This window comes from Hylobates moloch, unplaced genomic scaffold (genome assembly GCF_009828535.3).
Source record: "Hylobates moloch isolate HMO894 unplaced genomic scaffold, HMol_V3 SCAFFOLD_6, whole genome shotgun sequence".
Lineage (NCBI taxonomy): Eukaryota > Metazoa > Chordata > Mammalia > Primates > Hylobatidae > Hylobates > Hylobates moloch.
Genome location: NW_026652281.1, coordinates 84,879,335 through 84,898,388, shown reverse-complemented (window position 1 = coordinate 84,898,388; position 19,054 = coordinate 84,879,335). Strand labels below are relative to the sequence as shown.

Sequence of the window (19,054 nt, the reverse complement as noted above, 5' to 3'; positions counted from 1 at the left end):
GGGGGGAGGAGAATGGGGGGGGCCCGGGAGGGGGGGCGTGCAGGGGGCCGAAACCCCCCCCCCCCCCCCCACCGGGGGGAAAAAAGAGAGAATTTGTCAAAAAAAAAAAAAAAAAAAAAAAAAAAAAAAGAAAATAGAAGCCAAAAACTGCATATTGAAGCATCTCCTTTGATAGCGCACTGACCTAACACATGCCTGGTAAGTGACTACTGCTGACGAAAGGCAGGGCTCTCACTACTTCCCATGCACAGAAAACCATCTTGGGAAAGCTCCTGTAAATACTTTGTGGGATTTGTGAAAACCTGTGGTGAATCAGAAGAAAAAAAAGCCACCTGGAGTGAGAAACTCTCCGTTTACCTGAATTTCTCTTTCTTCTTCACCAGGCTCCGGGCAAAGCCTGTCTGTGAGCAGGGACCGCAGGAGACCAGCCATCATGGTGGAGGAGACCACATGAGTGATCTTCTGACCGCTGGGACGGACACCCTTTGCTTGGATATTAGAATTCTTCTGATAACCAAACACATACCTTAAAGAAACGAAACAGGCCTATCAGTAAGACAGCGAGTAAGAAAAGATGCTAACTAAGAATTACAAAGACACACATACCTCAACAAAGGATTCTCAATGAGTTTCAGCTTTTGTTTCAACTGTTCCATCTCCGAATACAATTTTAACCCTTCCACCATGGAGATATTTTCTTGCTCGGAATCAGAGTTACAATTTGACAAACTGCTTCTCAGATTTAAAAACTTCCTGTAACTCTCCTCACATTGAGACAACAGATTGCGGTAGTCAACAATAAGTCCTGATGGAACTCGGTCTTCAAGAATGTCATAATGCCTGAAAGTTTAAAAGCAAAGTGAAATCCACTGCCTTTCAGGCACATTTTCCTATCATTAAAACAGCCCACTGAGCACTCCAAGACCCAGTAAGAAAAGTGTTCTACAGTATATAACTCAGGTGCATGTTAAGTCTTTCTGAATAGCACTATAATAACAATAAGTGGAAGCTGTTGAAAATTTAAAGCACCACTTCCATACTTTCCAGACTAATTTTTCTCCTCTTGAGGAGTTGTTTACTTTTTTTCTTGGATCCAAGCATTTGTGCTTTAGAAACACTGAAAGTTCATGTTGCACAATTTTATTATTTAATAAGAAATTATTTTCTTCTCATATATTAGATTCAAAAGCTTAATAAGAAGGTGGCGGGGGGCAATTTGGGAGTGGCGGTAGGGAGAGCAGTTTCTCAAATTGTTTCACAGCAATGTTTAAGATTACCATATTTTTCATGGATCTGAATATGACTTTAAAAATTTTTTTAAGATTACCATATTTATAGGATCAAAAAGTAGAAATGACTAAATAATCTAGTCCCTCCTTCCATTTAAAGCACTATGGCACAAAATTATGCTGAATATTCCCTAAGGAAGATTATTAAAGAATTTCAAAAAATAAGCCCTTGAGATTCGGAGGGGGAAAAAAAGGTGCCATTACTAAACTAGAGAGTGACTGAAACAAAATAACCTTGTACTGGACAACCATACTGGCACTTCACATGTATTAATTTATAAACTTTCTCAAATACAAAAACAGAATACAGAGTATTTCTAGATGCAATAAAATAATTTGTAAATGCACAATCAAGTTAACAGATATAAAATTAACAGGTTTAAAAATAAAGTAAAATAGGCCGGGCACAGTGGCTCACACCTGTAATCCCAGCACTTTGGGAAGCCAAGGCAGGCAGATCACTTGAGCCCAGGAGTCTGAGGCCAGCCTGGGCAACATGGCAAAACCCTGTCACTACAAAAATACAAAAATGAGCCTGGCGTGATGGCATGCACTTGTAGTCTCAGCTACTTGGGAGGCTGAGGTGGGAGGATGGCTTGAGCCCCAGGGGTCAAGGCTGCTATGAGATCATGCCACTCACATGATCTTGACACAGTAATTATGCCACTGTACTCCGTACTCCAGCCTGGGCGACAGAGCAAGACCCTGTCTCAAAAAACAAACAAACAAACAGATGCTCAGGGCCCCATCCAGACCAATTAAATGGGTCTCTGGACGTAGAGGGGTATTTTTTTAAGTTCTCTGGGGATGCTAATGTGTAGCCAAGAGTGAGAACGGTTGCCTTAAATGATGTTTTTTTTTTTTTTTTTTTTTTAATTTAGTCATGCTCTAAATAAGATAGGGAAAAACAAAAGCAAGATAGAACCATGTCTTAATCAAATTTACATCAGACTATGAACACTTAAACATTTTGAATGAATAAAAAAGAAACTTTTCCCGCTTTTCAAGTAAGTGAATTAGGTGAAGTTTGAAAAGCAAGGATTTTGTCTACTTTGGTTAATCCAAAACAAACTGAGTGAACAGCTATGGAAAAAAAAGGGAAAAACAAAAAAATTTAAAAATTTTAAAAATAAAAAAAGAAATTGAGGATGAAACCATGTTCTACTAAGTTGTGAAGATTAAGACTCAAATTTTAAAATAAGTTTCTTAGCATTTCCAGTATCCATGCCCGTTGGCTTATTTCTTTTCATTTCTTTTCATTATATTGATACTTCATAGTCTAGAAGCAATGAAGTAACATCTGTGTCACAGATCCCGAAGTTCTGAAGCAGTGTTGGTTTTTTTCAGACCTCCTTTAGTCATGTATAAGCAGTGTGTTTTGAAGCAGAAAGGAAAAATTTACTGCACAGTACAAAATCCAGACAGTCTGATTTGATCTTGCCTGTTGATAGCCCCACTCCTATCTTAGCCCAGAGACCTTTTTTAAGTCTGCCTACATTTGATAACATTCCAGTCTCTCCATCAAGTACCACCGTGTCTTCTGCATAACTACACACAATTCCTCCCTTATGCCTTCCCATCTGCCAGTGATGTACAAGCTATGTATGTAAGTCATTGCTTGTCATTAGCACATGCAAGGCTATCAAATCAGAATACAATTTTTTTCCAAATAAAGGCTGAATTCGTCCAATATACGTTATGTTCCCTTATCATATTTCACGTCAATCAAAATCAATCATTTCTTTTTAAGAGCAAGGGTATCAAACCTAGAAAATATTCAAGCTTATTGAAATTTTGGGATTTTATTGAATATGCTATGGAAAAATAGGAAACGTACAATGGAAAAACTGGAAAGCCTAAATAGAAATCATAGCCCATTTATGAAGAGCTAAAATCAGACATACATAATTCTAAACCAGGTAGAACTATTAATCAGACTTTCAAAATTTTTTTTTGAGACAAAGTCTTGCTCTGTCATCTAGGCTGGAGTGCAGTGGTTCAATCACAGCTCATTGCAGCTTCAAACTCCTGGACTCAAGCGATCTTCCTGCCTCAGCCTCCCCAGCAGCTGGGACTAGGGCATGCCCTAACACACCCAGCTAATTTTTTTTTTTTTAGGTTTTGTAGAGGTGGGGTCTCACTATGTTGCCCAGGCTGGTCTCAAACTCCTAGGGTCAAGAGGTCGTCCCGGGCTGGGCACGGTGGTGCAGTCCTGTAATCCCAGCACTTTGGGAGGCAGAGGCGGGCAAATTGCTTGAGGTCAGGAGTTCGAGACCAGCCTGGCCAACATGGTGAAACCCCGTCTCTACTAAAAATACAAAAATTAGCTCGGTGTGGTGGCGTGCACCTGTATTCACAGCTAGTCAGCAGACTGAGGTGGGAGGGACACTTGAGCCCAGGAGATTGAGGCTGCAGTGAGTGAGATCACACCACTGCACTCCAGCCTGGGCAACAGAGTGAGAGCTTGTCTCAAAAAAGTCGTCTTCCTCCTTCGGCCTCCCAAATTACTGGGATTACAGGTGTGAGTCACCATGCTGGGCCTCACGTATTTTTTATTTTATTATTATTTACTATTTAAGCCAAGAGAAACTCACTAAATCGACTTGAGTTCCACAAAAATGTAAAGGCTTACAGTCTTATCTTCTCATCTCATCTTTCACATGGGGGAAAAAAAATCATCTTTCAAACGGGGAAAAAAAAAGAATCTTTTACCCGAGAAAAAAATTACCTTCTACAATTATTTTTTTGGAGTGCAAGTTATATTTTATTCTTATTGCAGTATTGCCTATGAAGTTACTGCTTATGAATGCAAGAAAAAATTACTGGTCTTAAAGCACCATCTAGTGGGAAGATAAATGCCACATTTAATAAGGTCATTAAGATTTAAGGCAGGTGGCCGGGCGCGGTGGCTCATGCTTGTAATCCCAGCACTTTGGGAGGCCGAGGCGGGCGGATCACAAGGTCAGGAGATCGAGACCACGGTGAAACCCCGTCTCTACCAAAAATACAAAAAATTAGCCGGGCGTGGTGGCGGGCGCCTGTAGTCCCAGCTACTCGGAGAGGCTGAGGCAGGAGAATGGCGTGAACCCGGGATGCGGAGGTTGCAGTGAGCCGAGATCGCGCCACTGCACTCCAGCCTGGGCGACAGAGCAAGACTCCCTCTCAAAAAAAAAAAAAAAAAAAAAAAGATTTAAGGCAGGAGGCTGACAAAATATCCTAAGGTAGATCTGTTAGTTCAGCCTGCTGTGTTTCACTACAGAAACTTAGAGTAAAGCCATATACCTTTAAAGTATTCTTTACAAAATTAAAGCCAAAAAGTCTTCTATAATTCAAATAATGTCACTGTTTTTCAAACAATCGAATTTAACAAAGGGCTTCTTAACCCACTAGTTCAATTGAATTTTATTCAAATTAACAAAACAGTGAGCTACTAATTTAGATGTTCTTGAACTTCCTGCTTTTAGACTCAATTTATAAACACTAAAAGCAGGCTTCTCTGCACTTGTACAAGTTTCATTTAATGACTTGTCAAGGGGTGATACAATTTGTACATCAGTTTATTTCTGTCTATGAGCTCCTGGAAAGAAAATTAGAGAGAGAGTGAGTGAGTGTGTGTGTGTGTGTGTGTGTGTGTGTATCTCACACAGGCAAAATTAAACCATGGGTAACTATTTTTCCAACATGTACAACAAGGTCAGCAATAAATACTTACAATCTTAATCGAGGTTCAACACATCTGACAAAATAATCGTATTCATCCTCCTCTTCTTCATCCCAACTCCTCCAAATGTTTTGGTAGAAAAATCTGAAATGGAACTTAGTATCATTCAAATCCTATCACTGGCTCAAAACATTAGGATTTTGGAGAGGTGAGAGCTAAAGAGTAAATCAAAACAATTCTCATATCTTAGAGAATGCTGCGTATTTGTTATGGTTGATAGTCATGAGTCACAAAACATAGAGACCTTTTTTGGATCAACTAAAGAGAAGTTTCTCCACATTGGTTTTATTAGGACTTTTTTTTTTTTTTTTTTTTGAGATGGAGTCTCACCCTGTCTCCGCGGCTGGAGTGCAATGGCGTGATCTTGGCTCACTGCAACCTCCGCCTCCTGGGTTCAAGTGATTCTCCTGCCTCAGCCTCCCGAGTAGCTGAGATGGCACCCACCACCACACCCAGCTAATTTTTTGTATTTTTAGTAGAGCTAGGGATTCACCATGTTGGCCAGGCTGGTCTCAAACTCCTGACCTCGTGATTCACTCATCTCGGACTCTCAAAGTGCTGGGATTACAGGCGTGAGCCACTGCGCCCGGCCAGAACTTTCTTTTTATTGGAAGAATTATTTATTGACCACCAGTACCTGGATGGATGGTAGTGCCATTTGTTGAGACAAAAAACACTGAGAGAGAAACAGGTTTGGGGTTGAAAATAACAGAGGAATATACAGCCCAAAGCTCCAGGGAAAGGTCAGGGCTGGAGACATAAACCTGGTAGCTATCAACACATTGACGGTGTTAAAGCAATGTATAAGATCACATAAGGACATAATCATAAGGCAGTGGTTCTCAACCCTCATTGTACATTGGAGTCCCCTGGGACACTTTTAAAAATTGATTCCCCTGCAATTCCAGCTACTCAAGAAGCTGAGGCACAAGAATCACTTGAACTGGGAGGCCGAGGCTGCAGTGAAGCGAGATCGTGCCACTGCACTCCAGCCTGGGCAACAGAGTGAGATTCTTTCTCAAAATAAATAAATAAATTTAAAAACAAGAACAATTAGTTCCCTCTCCCAAACCAATCAATCAGAATCTGGTGGGGGTGGGGAAGGTGCAGGGGAATCATCAGCATCCATACTTTTCTTTTCTTTGTTTTTTGAGACGGAGTCTCGCTCTTGTGACCCAGGCTGGAGTGCAGTAGTGCCATCTTGGCTCACTGCAACCTCCGCCTCCCGGGTTCGAGCAATTCTCCTGCCTCAGCCTCCTGAGTAGCTGGGATTACAGGCATCCACCACCACGCCTGGCTAATTTTTGTACTTTTAGTAGAGAGGCGTTTTGCCATGTTGGCCAGGCTGGTCTCGAACTCCTGACCTTAGGTGATCCCCCCCTGCCTCAGTCTCCCAAAGTGCTGGGATTACAGGCATGAGCCACCGTGCCCAGCTGTATCCATATTTTTTTAAAACTCTCCAAGTGATTTAACAAATTTATTATGGAAAATCCTAAACATATACAACAACAGAGAAAATAGTATGATGAATACCATGTATCATGAGGCAGCTTCAACAATTACCAACTCACAATCTTATTTCACCTCTGCCTCACCCAGGCACCCTCTGCTCTCCTCCCCCACCATCTTGATATTGGATTTTTTTTTTTTTTTTTTCAGATGGAGTTTTGCTCTTGTTGCCCAGGCTGGAGTGCAACGGTGTGATCTCGTCTCATGGAACCTCCGGCTCCTGGATTCAAGTGATTCTCCTGCCTCAGCCTCCCTAGTAGCTCAGATTACAGGCACTCACCACCACGCCCAGCTAATTTTTTGTATTTTTAGTAGAGATAGGGTTTCACTATGTTGGCCAGGCTGGTCTCAAACTGACCTCAGGCAACCCACCCACTTCACTCTCCCAAATATACTGGATTATTTTGAACCAATCTCAGACACATCAGATCATTCACAAATTTTTAGTATGTATCTCTAAAATAAATCTTTATACCAAAAGTTTTAATTCCTTAATATTACCAAATATCTAGTGTTCAAATTCCCCTAATTGTCTCCTGCTGCTCTTTCACAGTTGACTATCAGGCACCAAATGAGGGTCCACTGCTGCCCTTGACTGACACATCTCTTAAATCACTGTTAGCCTACACATTACCTCTCCCTCTTTTTTCCCTTGCAATTTATTGACTAATTTCCCCCACTCTAAATTTTGGTGATTATATCCCCATGGGGTCAATTTTTTTTTTTTGAGACAGTGTGTTGCTCTGCTGCCTAGGCTGGAGTGCAGTAGCATGACCTCGGCTCACTGCAGCCTCCACCTCCTGGGTTCAGGCGATTCTCCTGCCGCAGCCTCCTGAGTAGCTGGGATTACAGGCATGCGCTACCATGACCTGCTAATTTTTGTATTTTTAGCAGAGGTGGGGTTTTGCCATGTTGCCTAGGCTGGTCTCGAACTCCTGGGCTAAAATGATCCGCCCACCTTGGCCTCCCAGAGTGCTACAATTACAGGTGCACCCAGTCCCCATAGGTCATTTAACATGTACTTCATGTTATTTCTAGTAAACCGACAGTAAGATCTACAGACCTGAGGGCCTTCAGGAAGGATTTTTTGCAAGAATACTTCAAGGAAGGTGTAATGTACTTCTGTCAAGAAGCAGGAAGAGCAGAGCCTCATTCCTGGCCAAAGCCACTGTCTGTGTGGAGTGTGTACATTTTTCCCATGTCCACATGGGTTTTCTCCAGGTACTCTGATTTCCTCCCACATCCCAAAGATGCGCGCATGAGGTGAATTCTGTGTCTACCTTGTCCCAGTCTGAGTGTGGGTGTGTGTGAGTGCACTCTGTGATGAAATGGGCTCCTGTCCACGGCTGGTTCCTGTCTTGCGCCCTGAATAAGGGAATAGGCTTTGGCCACCTGCAACCCTGAACTGGAATAAGCAGGTTGGAAAGTGAATGAATACAAATTACTGTCAAACAAAAATTCATAAAGTATACAATAATCATACAAATGCACAACAATGAATGCTGTGGCATGAAATCGCTCAGTGAGCCCACCATGTTTGTCATTGTTTTGAACTGGGTGATGGTAGGAGGTGCTCCTTATAATTTCCGCTTTGCAAACATTTATTCCTTGATTTACTCATCACTACAATGACCACTGTCACTCACTGTTTCACCAAAAATTGGAAATTGGGTCAATAATTATCTTGTTTGCATTAATATTTCTTAATGTATGTATAGTTCACATTTATTTCAATGTTTAAGATTAGAATCGTTTGGGGTCTTTATTTAGAAGTTTGATGATGTTTTCATGACCAGAAATATGCTGCAGAAACTTTAACTTTTGTTTATATCAGTCAGCCTATGGTAAAATTGGTTTCATTAACATCGCAGTTTCTAAGAACCTGCCGACAACAGTAACTGAGGACTTTACTACAATGCCTGGCCATGTCTTTTTGTGAGGTTAAGATTGATCAACAGATACAGGTTGTCAGCCTGATCTACCCTCTGTAAAGTTCTCTTTCCCTAATGGTTGCAGCAGTCATTGATGTTCACTGTCTAGAACCTTTATTTCATTAGTGGTTACAAAATACTGATATTCTATGACTTTCTTCATGTATTGGTTGGAATACTTTTATAAAGAAATTCCTCAGGTGATTCCAAAGTGGTTGGTTCCAAGGTTGATTAGGGAAAAAACAGTAGATGGCCTAGGACTGATCCTTGGGTAACTCCGACATTCTAAAGTTTGAGCATGAGAGGAAAAGCTGGCCAAGATGACTAAGAAAGCAAGCCAGTAAGACACCAGCTGAACAGTGGTGTCCCAGAAGCTGAGAGGAAAGTGTGTGAAGAAGACAGGAATGATCAAATACCTAGAATGTCAAGAGGTCAAGCAAGATGAGATCAGTGAAATGTTGACTGAATACAAGAACATGGAAATCTTTGAGCATAATTTCAGAGATGAGGTCAGGGTAGAAGTATTACTGAGACGCCAGGAAGTATAGACTGTGATTATATATAACTCTTTCAAGAAGTTCTGCTGTGAAAAGGAAGCACTGAAAATGAAACCAGTCATCTCCTAATTATTGTAGATTGGGCTATTAGTCCCTTCACCCTCTAGTGGAGTCTTTTGTTCTTGTTGTTGTTGTTGTAATGAACTTAAGCATGCCTCTACTCAATTAAAAAAACCTCTGCTGGCTCCCTTTTAGCCCTCAAAAAGAAGTCCTGAACGTGGTACTATAAATAGATTCATAATCTGGCCCTATTGCACCTCTCCTGCCTCAGAGCCGTTGTACATAAACTCTCAATTTCACAAACTCTTTCAAACCTCCATGTAACTTGTTAGCCAAGCTGCCAGAAGTGCCTTCCACCTTTTCCACCAGGTAAGCTTATAGTTCTATTCCATGACTCGGCTCCAATGTCATCCTCACCAGTACCATGCCAAGCATTTACACATCATTCCCATCTGTACCTCCTGCAGTGTTGATTCTTTCAAGCCAGAAATGTGGAAGTCAGCCTTGACTTCTCTCACCTCACTTACATCTTCTCATCTCTGATATCCACTCGACCACCAAGTCCCAGCCATTGTACTTTCTCAGTAAGCCTCCATCTGTCCTCTCTATATCCTCACTCTAGTCCTCTCTCTTGCCTCTTAACTGGTCTCCCAATTCCATCTCCCACCATTTGTTTTCTACACAGAAGCCACAATGAACCCCTGAAAACACAAAGCAGCACTTTACGGGACTGAGGTGGGAGGACTGCTTGAGCCCAGGAGTTCGAGACCAGCTTGGGCAACACAACGAGACCCCCATCTCTACAGAAAAATGTTGTTAAAAAACTAGCTGAGTAGTGGTGGCACATGCCTATAATCCCAGCTGATCCAGAGGCTGAGGCAAGAGGATGACTTGAGCCCCACAGTTCGAGCCTGCATTCAACCACATGATTGCAGCACTGTACTCCAGCCTAGGCAACAGAATAAGACCCTGTTTCCAAAAAAACAAAAACACAAAACACAAAACTAGTCATATTCGCCCAAGAATAAAAATGCTTCAGTGGCTTCCCACTGCTCTTAAAGACAAAAATGACTAACCAGCTAACAAAGCCCCACACTGTCTGGCCCCTGCCAACCTCTCTAATCTCATTTCCTAGGTCTCTCCCAGCACTGTCTGTGTTCCAGCCACGCTGGCCTTTCAGCTCCTTAAACACACTGAGCTCTTAAATATTTTCCCTTCCCCATCCCTGCCTCCCCTTTCACCCAGCTAACCCAAGTTCAAATGTCATTATTCCAGGAAATAACCCTAGAACAGCAACTTGACCTAATCTTAGGACACTCTGTAATTCGTCACAGCACTCACTGCTATTTCCAATCATGCAGACATCTGTGTGTGATTATTTCATCGAGGCTCATCTCCCACCTTTAGATTGACAGCTCCCTGATGATGGTGTGTCTCATGCACCAGACATACCCCACCCTTGACTAAGGACCTGGCACTCAAATATTCATTGAATCAACGAACAAATGAAATCCCTCATAATTTGACCTTCACTGGGCACTGATCCAAATCTCAGCCCTCAAAATGAAGTGTAAATTTAACCAGGCTCCTCTTCAAATAATACTACCAAATAACATTCCAGATACTTATTTTTCTACGAACTTCTATGCCCATAGAGATTAGCTCCCTGATTCCTAATTTCCTAAACTTATCAGTTATCCCTTTATCTTCAAATGCTTCAATTGACAGATTTTTCTTAATGAGAAAAATAGAAGGGAGTTATTTTGGTTCTGGACAGAAACCAGTTCTTTAGATTCATTCTGCTTGGCCCAATACTGAACATCTAGGGTTAAATGTTCTTGCATACAATTAGAAACTGTCCGTAAGATATTGGCAGCAGGGCTTGAAACACTCTGCTTCTTTGCAGAGCATTCAAGTTAAGCTCAGCAAAACCATGTTAACTCACTAATGGTATAGAAAATGGAAAGTACTTTTTATACTACAAAACACCAAGCAATATTACTTACATTATGGTCATTATATATTGCTCAGTCTTCTAGTTCCTGAAGGAATATAAGTCTATTTTTAAATAGCTACAGGTAAGCCTTCTTTGGTGAAGATCCAAAATAACTATCTATATCAGGAACTATCCAACAAAAGATTGATCTGAAAAATTGTTTAAATCATACCCACTGATCCAGGTATGGGCTTTCTTTCCCACGGAAGGGACAAGGGGTCCGCTTGTGCAGTGGAAATAACAATGGCAAAAAAGGCTCACAGGCAGGAATACATCCCCTAAGGATCCTAGAAGCAGCCTAAGAAAACACTTGCTTTGACAGACATATGCTTGAAAAAAATGTGTATTCATCTTTTAGCAGTACACACACCATGGTATATAACCTTCTTCGCTGTCTTTCTCTTCTTCTACTTTCTGTACTCTTGTATTGAAATATACCAACCATAAACCTTAACATCCAAAACTTTTAAGTCAGTTTATAAATATAAACAAACCAAATTAAAAATCTCCTACTTTTGTTAACATTTGTGAAAACCAAGTAAAAGATAAACAGGAATTCTTTATACACTTGACCCTTGAAGAACACAGGTCTGAATTTTGTGGGGTCCACTGATAATTTACAGAGTGTGCCAGCCTCTCCTGCCTCCCTTTCCACCTCTCCTCCACCTGTTTTGCCTCTGCCGCCCCTGAGGCAGCAAGACCAATCTCTCTTCTTCCTCTTCCTCCTCTGGTGAAGATGATGAGGATAAAGACCTTTATGATGATCCACTTCCACTTAATGAGTAGTAAATATATTTTCTCTTCCTTATGAATTTCTTGACATTTCCTTTTTTCTAGCACTTTATTATAAGATAATACACATAACATACAAAATATGTTCTAATCAACTATTTATGTTAATGGTAAGGCTTCTTTTCTAGTCAACAGTAAGCTATTAGTAGTTAAGTGTTGGGGGAGTCAAATGTTATACTCAGATTTTTTTTTTTTTTGAGACGGAGTCTCGCTCTGTCGCCCAGGCTGGAGTGCAGTGGCGCAATCTCGGCTCACTGCAAGCTCCGCCTCCTGGGTTCACGCCATTCTCCTGCCTCAGCCTCTCCTAGTAGCTGGGACTACAGGCGCCCGCCACCACGCCCAGCTAATTTTTTGTATTTTTTAGTAGAGACGGGGTTTCACCGTGGTCTCGATCTCCTGACCTCGTGATCCGCCCGCCTCGGCCTCCCAAAGTGCTGGGATTACAAGCGTGAGCCACCGCGCCTGGCCTATACTCAGATTTTTGACTGTGTAGGGGTGGGGGGAGATAGGCACCCCTAATCCCCACATCATTCAAGAGTCAACTATACTAGTTTTGTCAGCTTTTCTATAAGTTTGAAATTATCATAAAATGATTTAGAACATTTTTAGACCAGGTGCACGGTGGGTCACACCTGTAATCCCAGCACTTTGGGAGGCCAAGGCAGGTGGATCACCTGAGGTCAAGAGTTCGAGACCAACCTGGCCAACATAGTGAAACCTCATCTCTACTAAAAATACAAAAATTAGTGGGACATGGTGGTGCACACCTGTAATCCCAGCTACTCGGGAGGCTGAGGCAGGAGAATTGCTTGAACCCAGGAGGCGGAGGTTGCAGTGAGCTGATATCACGCCACTGCACTCCAGCCTGGACAACAGAGCAAGACTATGTCTCAAAATTAAAAAATAAAAAAAAAGATTTAAAACATTTTTAATTTTTTTAATTTAAAAAAGATTATCCTATCTTTGGATATTTTTAAATATTGCAATGACCAAGTTTACAGTTGAGTTTTAAATCTGGGTCTAACACAGACCAGAATTACTTCATTTCATCCAAAGTTTCTGGCCACAAGATTATTTTTCTCAACTTTTTTCCTACCTGACATGCTCAATTGCAAGGGCTGTCTGGTCAAACACTCCTGAATCATTAAACACCACCCACAGCTCCTGCAGGGGCAACCGATGCTCCTTCAGATCGAGGAGCTCCTTCATGCACTCCATGGTAAAAGTGCTCACTTGAGAGTCACAGAGGTATGGTTCAGCAAGCCTCACCACTGCCTTCAAGGCTGCAAAGTCCACATCTGTAACCTGAAATTTAAAATAATGTGACTTAACACATGGAAATCAAAATTAAGATACACCTATAAGACACTACTGACAACCTGATTTTTTTAAAAGCATACATCATGGGTGGGGAGGCTTTATCCATAATATAAAGGATGAACAAGACAGGCTGCCTCTTACCCTCATGGAGCTTACACTGTAATCAGGGAGATCAACAAACACAATGGTAACCAGTAGGTGACAGAGAATAACTAGCAGGGGTGGGGATCTGGTTCTGCTGAGATGGCCAAGGAAGTCAGCTCTGAGACAGGCTGAGGAGGATGAGAAGGAAGTGGCCATCTGAAGAGCAGGGAAAGCGCAGAAGGCCTGTGGCAGAGACAGGCTTGGCAGCTGGAGGAGCAGAAAGGCAGTCCTTCTTGCTGGAGCCAAAGGGAGGAAATGGAGGAGGGGGGCAGTGTGCAGTGGAGCAGCAAGACATGAGGTGAGAAAGAGAGGCAACAAGACCAGGACATGAAGGACATCTGAAGGAGCTTGGATTTTACATGTTTTCTATACAATGAGAAGCCATAAAGCCAATACTAAGCCCTTGGTAAAGACAATGCATTAGGAGTTTTAAGCAGAGAAATGGCATGCTTCTGTTTTAAAACAATGACTTTCATTGTTTTCGGAGAACTGATTGGCAGGGGGGGCACTATCATAATCAAATGAATAGGCCTGAACTTCAACCAAAACATATTAGCCCAATCCAAAATTTTAAAACTCACAAGCAATAGCTGCAATCCACTGCCTCGTACATAATCACTGTAGTATGTGATGCCATTTTCTAAGGGAGCTGCAGCAACAACTTGTATTCACACTCCCTGGTTTGACATTTTAGTTTACTAGGGCTTTTTGTGGTCAGTTAACAAACACTGAGAAAAATTCAAAGCTGTAATTAGAATGCAAATGTACTCAAGCCTGTAATCCCAGCACTTTGGGAGGCCGAGGCGGGCAGATCACGAGGTCAGGAGATCGAGACCATCCTGGCTAACACGGTGAAACCCCGTCTCTACTAAAAATACAAAAAATTAGCCGGGCGTGGTGGCGGGCGCCTGTAGTCCCACCTACTCAGGAGGCTGAGGCAGGAGAATGGCGTGAACCCGGGAGGCGGAGCTTGCAGTGAGCCGAGATCGCGCCACTGCACTCCAGCCTGGGTGACAGAGACAGACTCCGTCTCAAAAAAAAAGAATGCAAATGTAATGTAAAAGGCCTAGTCAGAAGAAGAATAAGATTGTTTTTACATTCTGCAATGGGACACACTGTCAAGAGATTAACCACATATAAACAAATTTGCTAGGCAAAAACTGGGCTAGTTTAAAAATGCCTCTTAGCGGAGGTTGCAGTGAGCCGAGATCATCCCACTGCACTCCAGCCTGAGCAACACAGTGAGACTTCATCTTAAAATAAATAAATAAATAAAAATGCCTCTTAAGTCTGAGCTGCTTAACGAATTACAATTAAGAAGTTAAAAACTTTTTTGAAACCATTACCTTCATAATTAGGCCTAATTTTTTAAGTGATCTCAAATACCTTCTTTTAATTAATTTAAACCAGTTTAATTCCCTGGTAACAACTCCTCAGTTGCCTTTAAAATTTGCAGAACACTTCCTACAACATGGCAATTAGATGTGAAAAACATGCTATTTGAATCAGCTCATAAACTTTAATTAAAAATAAGCACTTTGGATATAACAGTCTGAAGTAAAGTGCTTATAGCTAGAGACAAAGGTCTTAACAACAAAATTAACCTTACCTCAACCAGCACCTTGAACACGTTAGTGTGCCAGACTGCCCGCCATCCAGATGGCTCAAGGACCTTCTCCAAGAACTCAGCTGTGAATTCCTGTACCTCAGAGGCCTTGCAGTCAGCTACAAACAAATTAAACACAGGAAGAATTAAGAATGCATAAATCAGAGGGAAGTTAATAAATCCACTTAAATCCACTTTCTCAGAAACAACTGGCAATCTGAGGGACTGAAACAGATAATCTACTTGTAAACTAAAAAGATAAAAGATGCAAAAAACCAGCCAGGCAGTGGTTCATGCCTGTAATCCCAGCACTTTAGGAGGCCGAGGCAGGCGGATCACCTGAGGTCGGGAGTTCGAGACCAGCCTGACGAAAATGGAGAAACCCCGTCTCTAGTAAAAATACAAAATTATCTGGTGTCGTGGCACATGCCTGTAATCCCAGCTACTAGGGAGGCTGAGGCAGGAGAATCGCTTGAACCCGGGAGGCGGAGGTTGCGGTGAGCCGAGATCACACCATTGCACTCCAGCCTGGACAAGAAGAGCGAAACTCCATCTCAAAAAAAAAAAGGCAAAAAACCTACTCACCTAAAATGTAATCTTGATAGGCTCTGAATCGCTCATAGAACAAAAGTTGATTTGTTTGGAAAATTTCTGGGAAAAAGGTTTTTCCTTCTGGCATAAAACTTTGTAAACTAGAACCTGGCTTATCACGGTAGCTACAATCACTGCATGAATCTTCATCTTGGAACAAACCTAAAAAAAAAAAGCAAAAATAAGCAAGCTCCAGTGCCTTATTTGAATGCTTCTATTTTCATACCCTTGCATAGAAATCCCAAATAAAATACAAACAAGAATTTGAATATGAATAGTTACCTCTACCATTGTGAGAAGAAACTAGTTTTCCAAACTTAAAAATATTTCAAAATCCAAATTCTACTTCAAAACAATAAGAGCTTAAGATCTTTCACCGTTAGATTTTTGTTGTTGTTCTGTGAGGTTTTGGGGGGAAGCAGAAGGCTATTTTTGTTTTTGTTTTAGAAACGGTCTCACTCTGTCACCTAGGCTGGAGTGCAGTGGTGCGATCATAGCTCACCACAACCTCAAACTCCTGGACTCAAGCTACCCTCCTGTTTCAGCCTCCTGAGTAGCTAGGACTATAGACATGCACCACCACATCCAGCTGGAAGACAGTTGATTTTTAATTCAGTGGAAATCACCCAAGTTCTGCAAAGCATACAGCCTGTGATTCATACTACAGTTAGCAAGTGATAATAATCAAGTATCTTAGTTATTTATTTTCCAAAGCAATTCCATAAAGCTCCTTTAAGAAAGGGAGCTGACTTCCTCTCAGATGGGTTAAACCCTCCCTTTATTTCCTACAGTATCAGTCTGTCAATTGCCCCTCAATAAACAGGGATGAGAGTCTTAATAATCCATAAGGTTTACTTCAGTAAGGTTATTAGATTCCTCCTCACTAATTTCAATGATTGTCTAAGGAAAAGATCAGAAAATGCAAATCACATTAGGTTTCAGCTGTATATAATGTTTCATAAGGTATGATTCAGTCAGTGGCATATCTAATTATGTGTAATAAGATGTTTTTAATAAATGAAACAACTACTAAATAAGCAATGCTAAAAAGGGTACATTTAGAATGCAGAGTAGTTTCCAGAGGTGGTTTCAGGGAAGGTATCTGAGCTGTTAGCAGATACCTTTTTTCTCCCTCCCCCTTGATTTTCTCCTTCCCTTTCCCCCTTCCTTCCATTTCTTTGTCCCTGTTCAGGCCACCAGAAGTACTTGACCCACAGATGACTAAAGTGTACTCAAGAGTCTACTGCTCACAAACACTGATGCACATGAGCCTTAGAAGGCATCAGTACCTTACTGGTTATGTGACAATGCCTCAGCTTCCTCGCCTATAAAGGGAAGATAATAGTACATCTACTTCAATTAAGAAGATTAATTATTTGTTAATAATTTACAACAGTGCCTATTACATAGTGTATATGTTTGTTAAAGAAATAGTAGTACTTCAGCACCACTTTTTTTTTTTCCAGCACCATTCTTTATAGCTTTATGGCTATAATTAACATATAGAAGTTATATACATTTAAAGTGTATAACATGATGGCCAGGCGTGGTGGCTCACACCTGTAATCTCAGCACTTTAGGAGGCCAAGATGGGAGGATTACCTGAGGTCAGGAGCTCCACACCAGCCTGGCCAACAGGGTGAAACCCCATCTCTACTAAAAATACAAAAATTAGCCGGGTGTGGTGGCAGGCGCCTGTAATCCCAGCTATTTGGGAGGCTGAGGCAGGAGAATCACTTGAACCCGGGAGGCAGAGGTTGCAGTGAGCCAAGATTGTGTGCCACTGCACTCCAGCCTGGGCAACAGAATGAGACTCTGCCTCAAAAAAAATAAAATTAAATTAAAAATAAAGTGTGTAACATGATATTTTAATATACCTATACATTATGAAATGATTACCACAGTAAAGTGAATTAATATTTCCATCACCTCGCATAGTTACCTTTTGTGTGTGTGTGGTGTGAACACTTATGATCTACTCTGTTAGCAAATTTCAAGTACAAAATTTGTGGCGCATTGCATCATCACGTCATTGCCTATTAATACTGTAATAATAATACAGTATTATTAACTATAGTCACCATGCTGTATGTACATCAGATCCCCAGAACTATTCATGCTGCATAACTGCAACTTTGGACCTTTTGACCAGCATCTCCCCATTCCCCCCACCAACTGGCAACTACCACACTCTACTCTCTTTCTGAAACTTCCTCTTTTTTAGATTCCCAATATAAGCGATGTCATGCAGTATTTATTTTTGCAGCCACTTTAAAAACTTTTATTTCACTTCAACTTCACCACAAGTACAACCATTGGCATAGTCTTCCAGATGGGAAAACTGAAGCCAAGTGAGTTTTGCCAGCTGGAGAGGTGGGTTAATAGTGGAATTGTCACACTTAATGTTTTCTCACTTTGTTGGGACTCTCTGCTAACACCGGAAGTGTTAACGTAAAAACATGAACCAGCTTAAAATACCAGAAAAAAAAAAATAGTAATGAAACTCTATGAGGAGGAAGAAAGGGCAGAGAATTAGGAGATCCCGATTCTATTTCTGGACTCTGGCCCAAGTTCGCGCTCCTCACTTTGGACACGTCACTACCCTCCGTGCACAGGACAGCCATCTAGGCCAAGGGTTCAAGCTTTCCTCTTCTTCGGAAAAGGGAAGTGTGGTTCGTGATCTCCTTTGAGACGCAAATGAAAAAGACGACCCCTTGAGCAACAGTTCCCGCAAAACCCATCCAGCTTGGGAATTCCTGGCCCAATCCAGCTCCCTCCAATCTCGGGACGGGCTGAGGCCAGAGAGTGCAGGGAGATGGGGAGATGCGGATAGGGAAGAGAGGAAGTCCCCCACCCCCTGGGTACCGCCCGACTTTGACGTCCCGTCACTGGGTCCAGGCAGCGCACCGCCGTTCCCGCCACCCTGGACAGAGGGTCCGGGAGGCCCGCGACCCAGGCGCCCACCTAGGGTCCCGACGCCCCAGGCCTCCGCTCAGAGGCGGCTCCTCGGGCCCGGCACGGAGAGCTCACCTTTCTCCAGAGACGCCGGCTCCTGCTCGACCGCCCAGCCCGTGCGCTCCGGCGCCATGGCCGCTGCCTCCAGACCGCTGCCCGTCAGCGACCCGTCAGCCATTTCGAATTTCCGCGGACGGCCGCCCAGGCAACGACGTGATGACGCAGGCTCTGCTAATTTGATAGTCGGGCCGAGGCCGTGGACCAATTAGAGTCCGGCCCCGCTCCAGCCCCCACCAACACCCCGCTGCGCGCCCCAGGCTGACGCTGTTCTTGTTCAAGTGCCCGGCCTTTGCTTTTCTAGGATGAACTTGAAGAAGGTCGAATTGGGACATAATTTGGAATGATTTTCGAAGAAAAAACGAACGAGCGGCCGGGCGCGGTGGCTCACGCTTGTAATCCCAGCACTTTGGGAGGCCGAGGCGGGCGGATCACGAGGTCAGGAGATCGAGACCACGGTGAAACCCCGTCTCTACTAAAAATACAAAAAAAATTAGCCGGGCGTGGTGGCGGGCGCCTGTAGTCCCAGCTACTCGGAGAGGCTGAGGCAGGAGAATGGCGTGAACCCGGGAGGCGGAGCTTGCAG

The 19,054-nt window shown here is 42.5% G+C and overlaps 1 protein-coding gene across 4 annotated transcripts in view; it reads right to left on the bottom strand.

The window, feature by feature from the left end:
• Positions 1 to 18,609, bottom strand: part of SHCBP1 (SHC binding and spindle associated 1) — a 41,009-nt gene extending 22,400 nt beyond the window's left edge. Inside the window, exons 1-7 of one of the 4 annotated variants that reach the window (XM_032157283.2) lie at positions 18,487 to 18,609; positions 15,451 to 15,618; positions 14,869 to 14,984; positions 12,892 to 13,100; positions 5,002 to 5,094; positions 607 to 840; positions 358 to 526 (exon numbers count right to left, since the gene is read on the bottom strand). In XM_032157283.2, the coding sequence (XP_032013174.1) occupies positions 358 to 526; positions 607 to 840; positions 5,002 to 5,094; positions 12,892 to 13,100; positions 14,869 to 14,984; positions 15,451 to 15,618; positions 18,487 to 18,589 (1,092 nt within the window). In that variant the 5' untranslated portion in view covers positions 18,590 to 18,609. The remainder of the gene's footprint in view (positions 1 to 357; positions 527 to 606; positions 841 to 5,001; positions 5,095 to 12,891; positions 13,101 to 14,868; positions 14,985 to 15,450; positions 15,619 to 18,486) is intronic. The other 3 variants (XM_032157284.2, XM_032157286.2, XM_032157285.2) reach the window with 3 other exon arrangements.
• Positions 18,610 to 19,054: the final 445 nt, after the last annotated feature.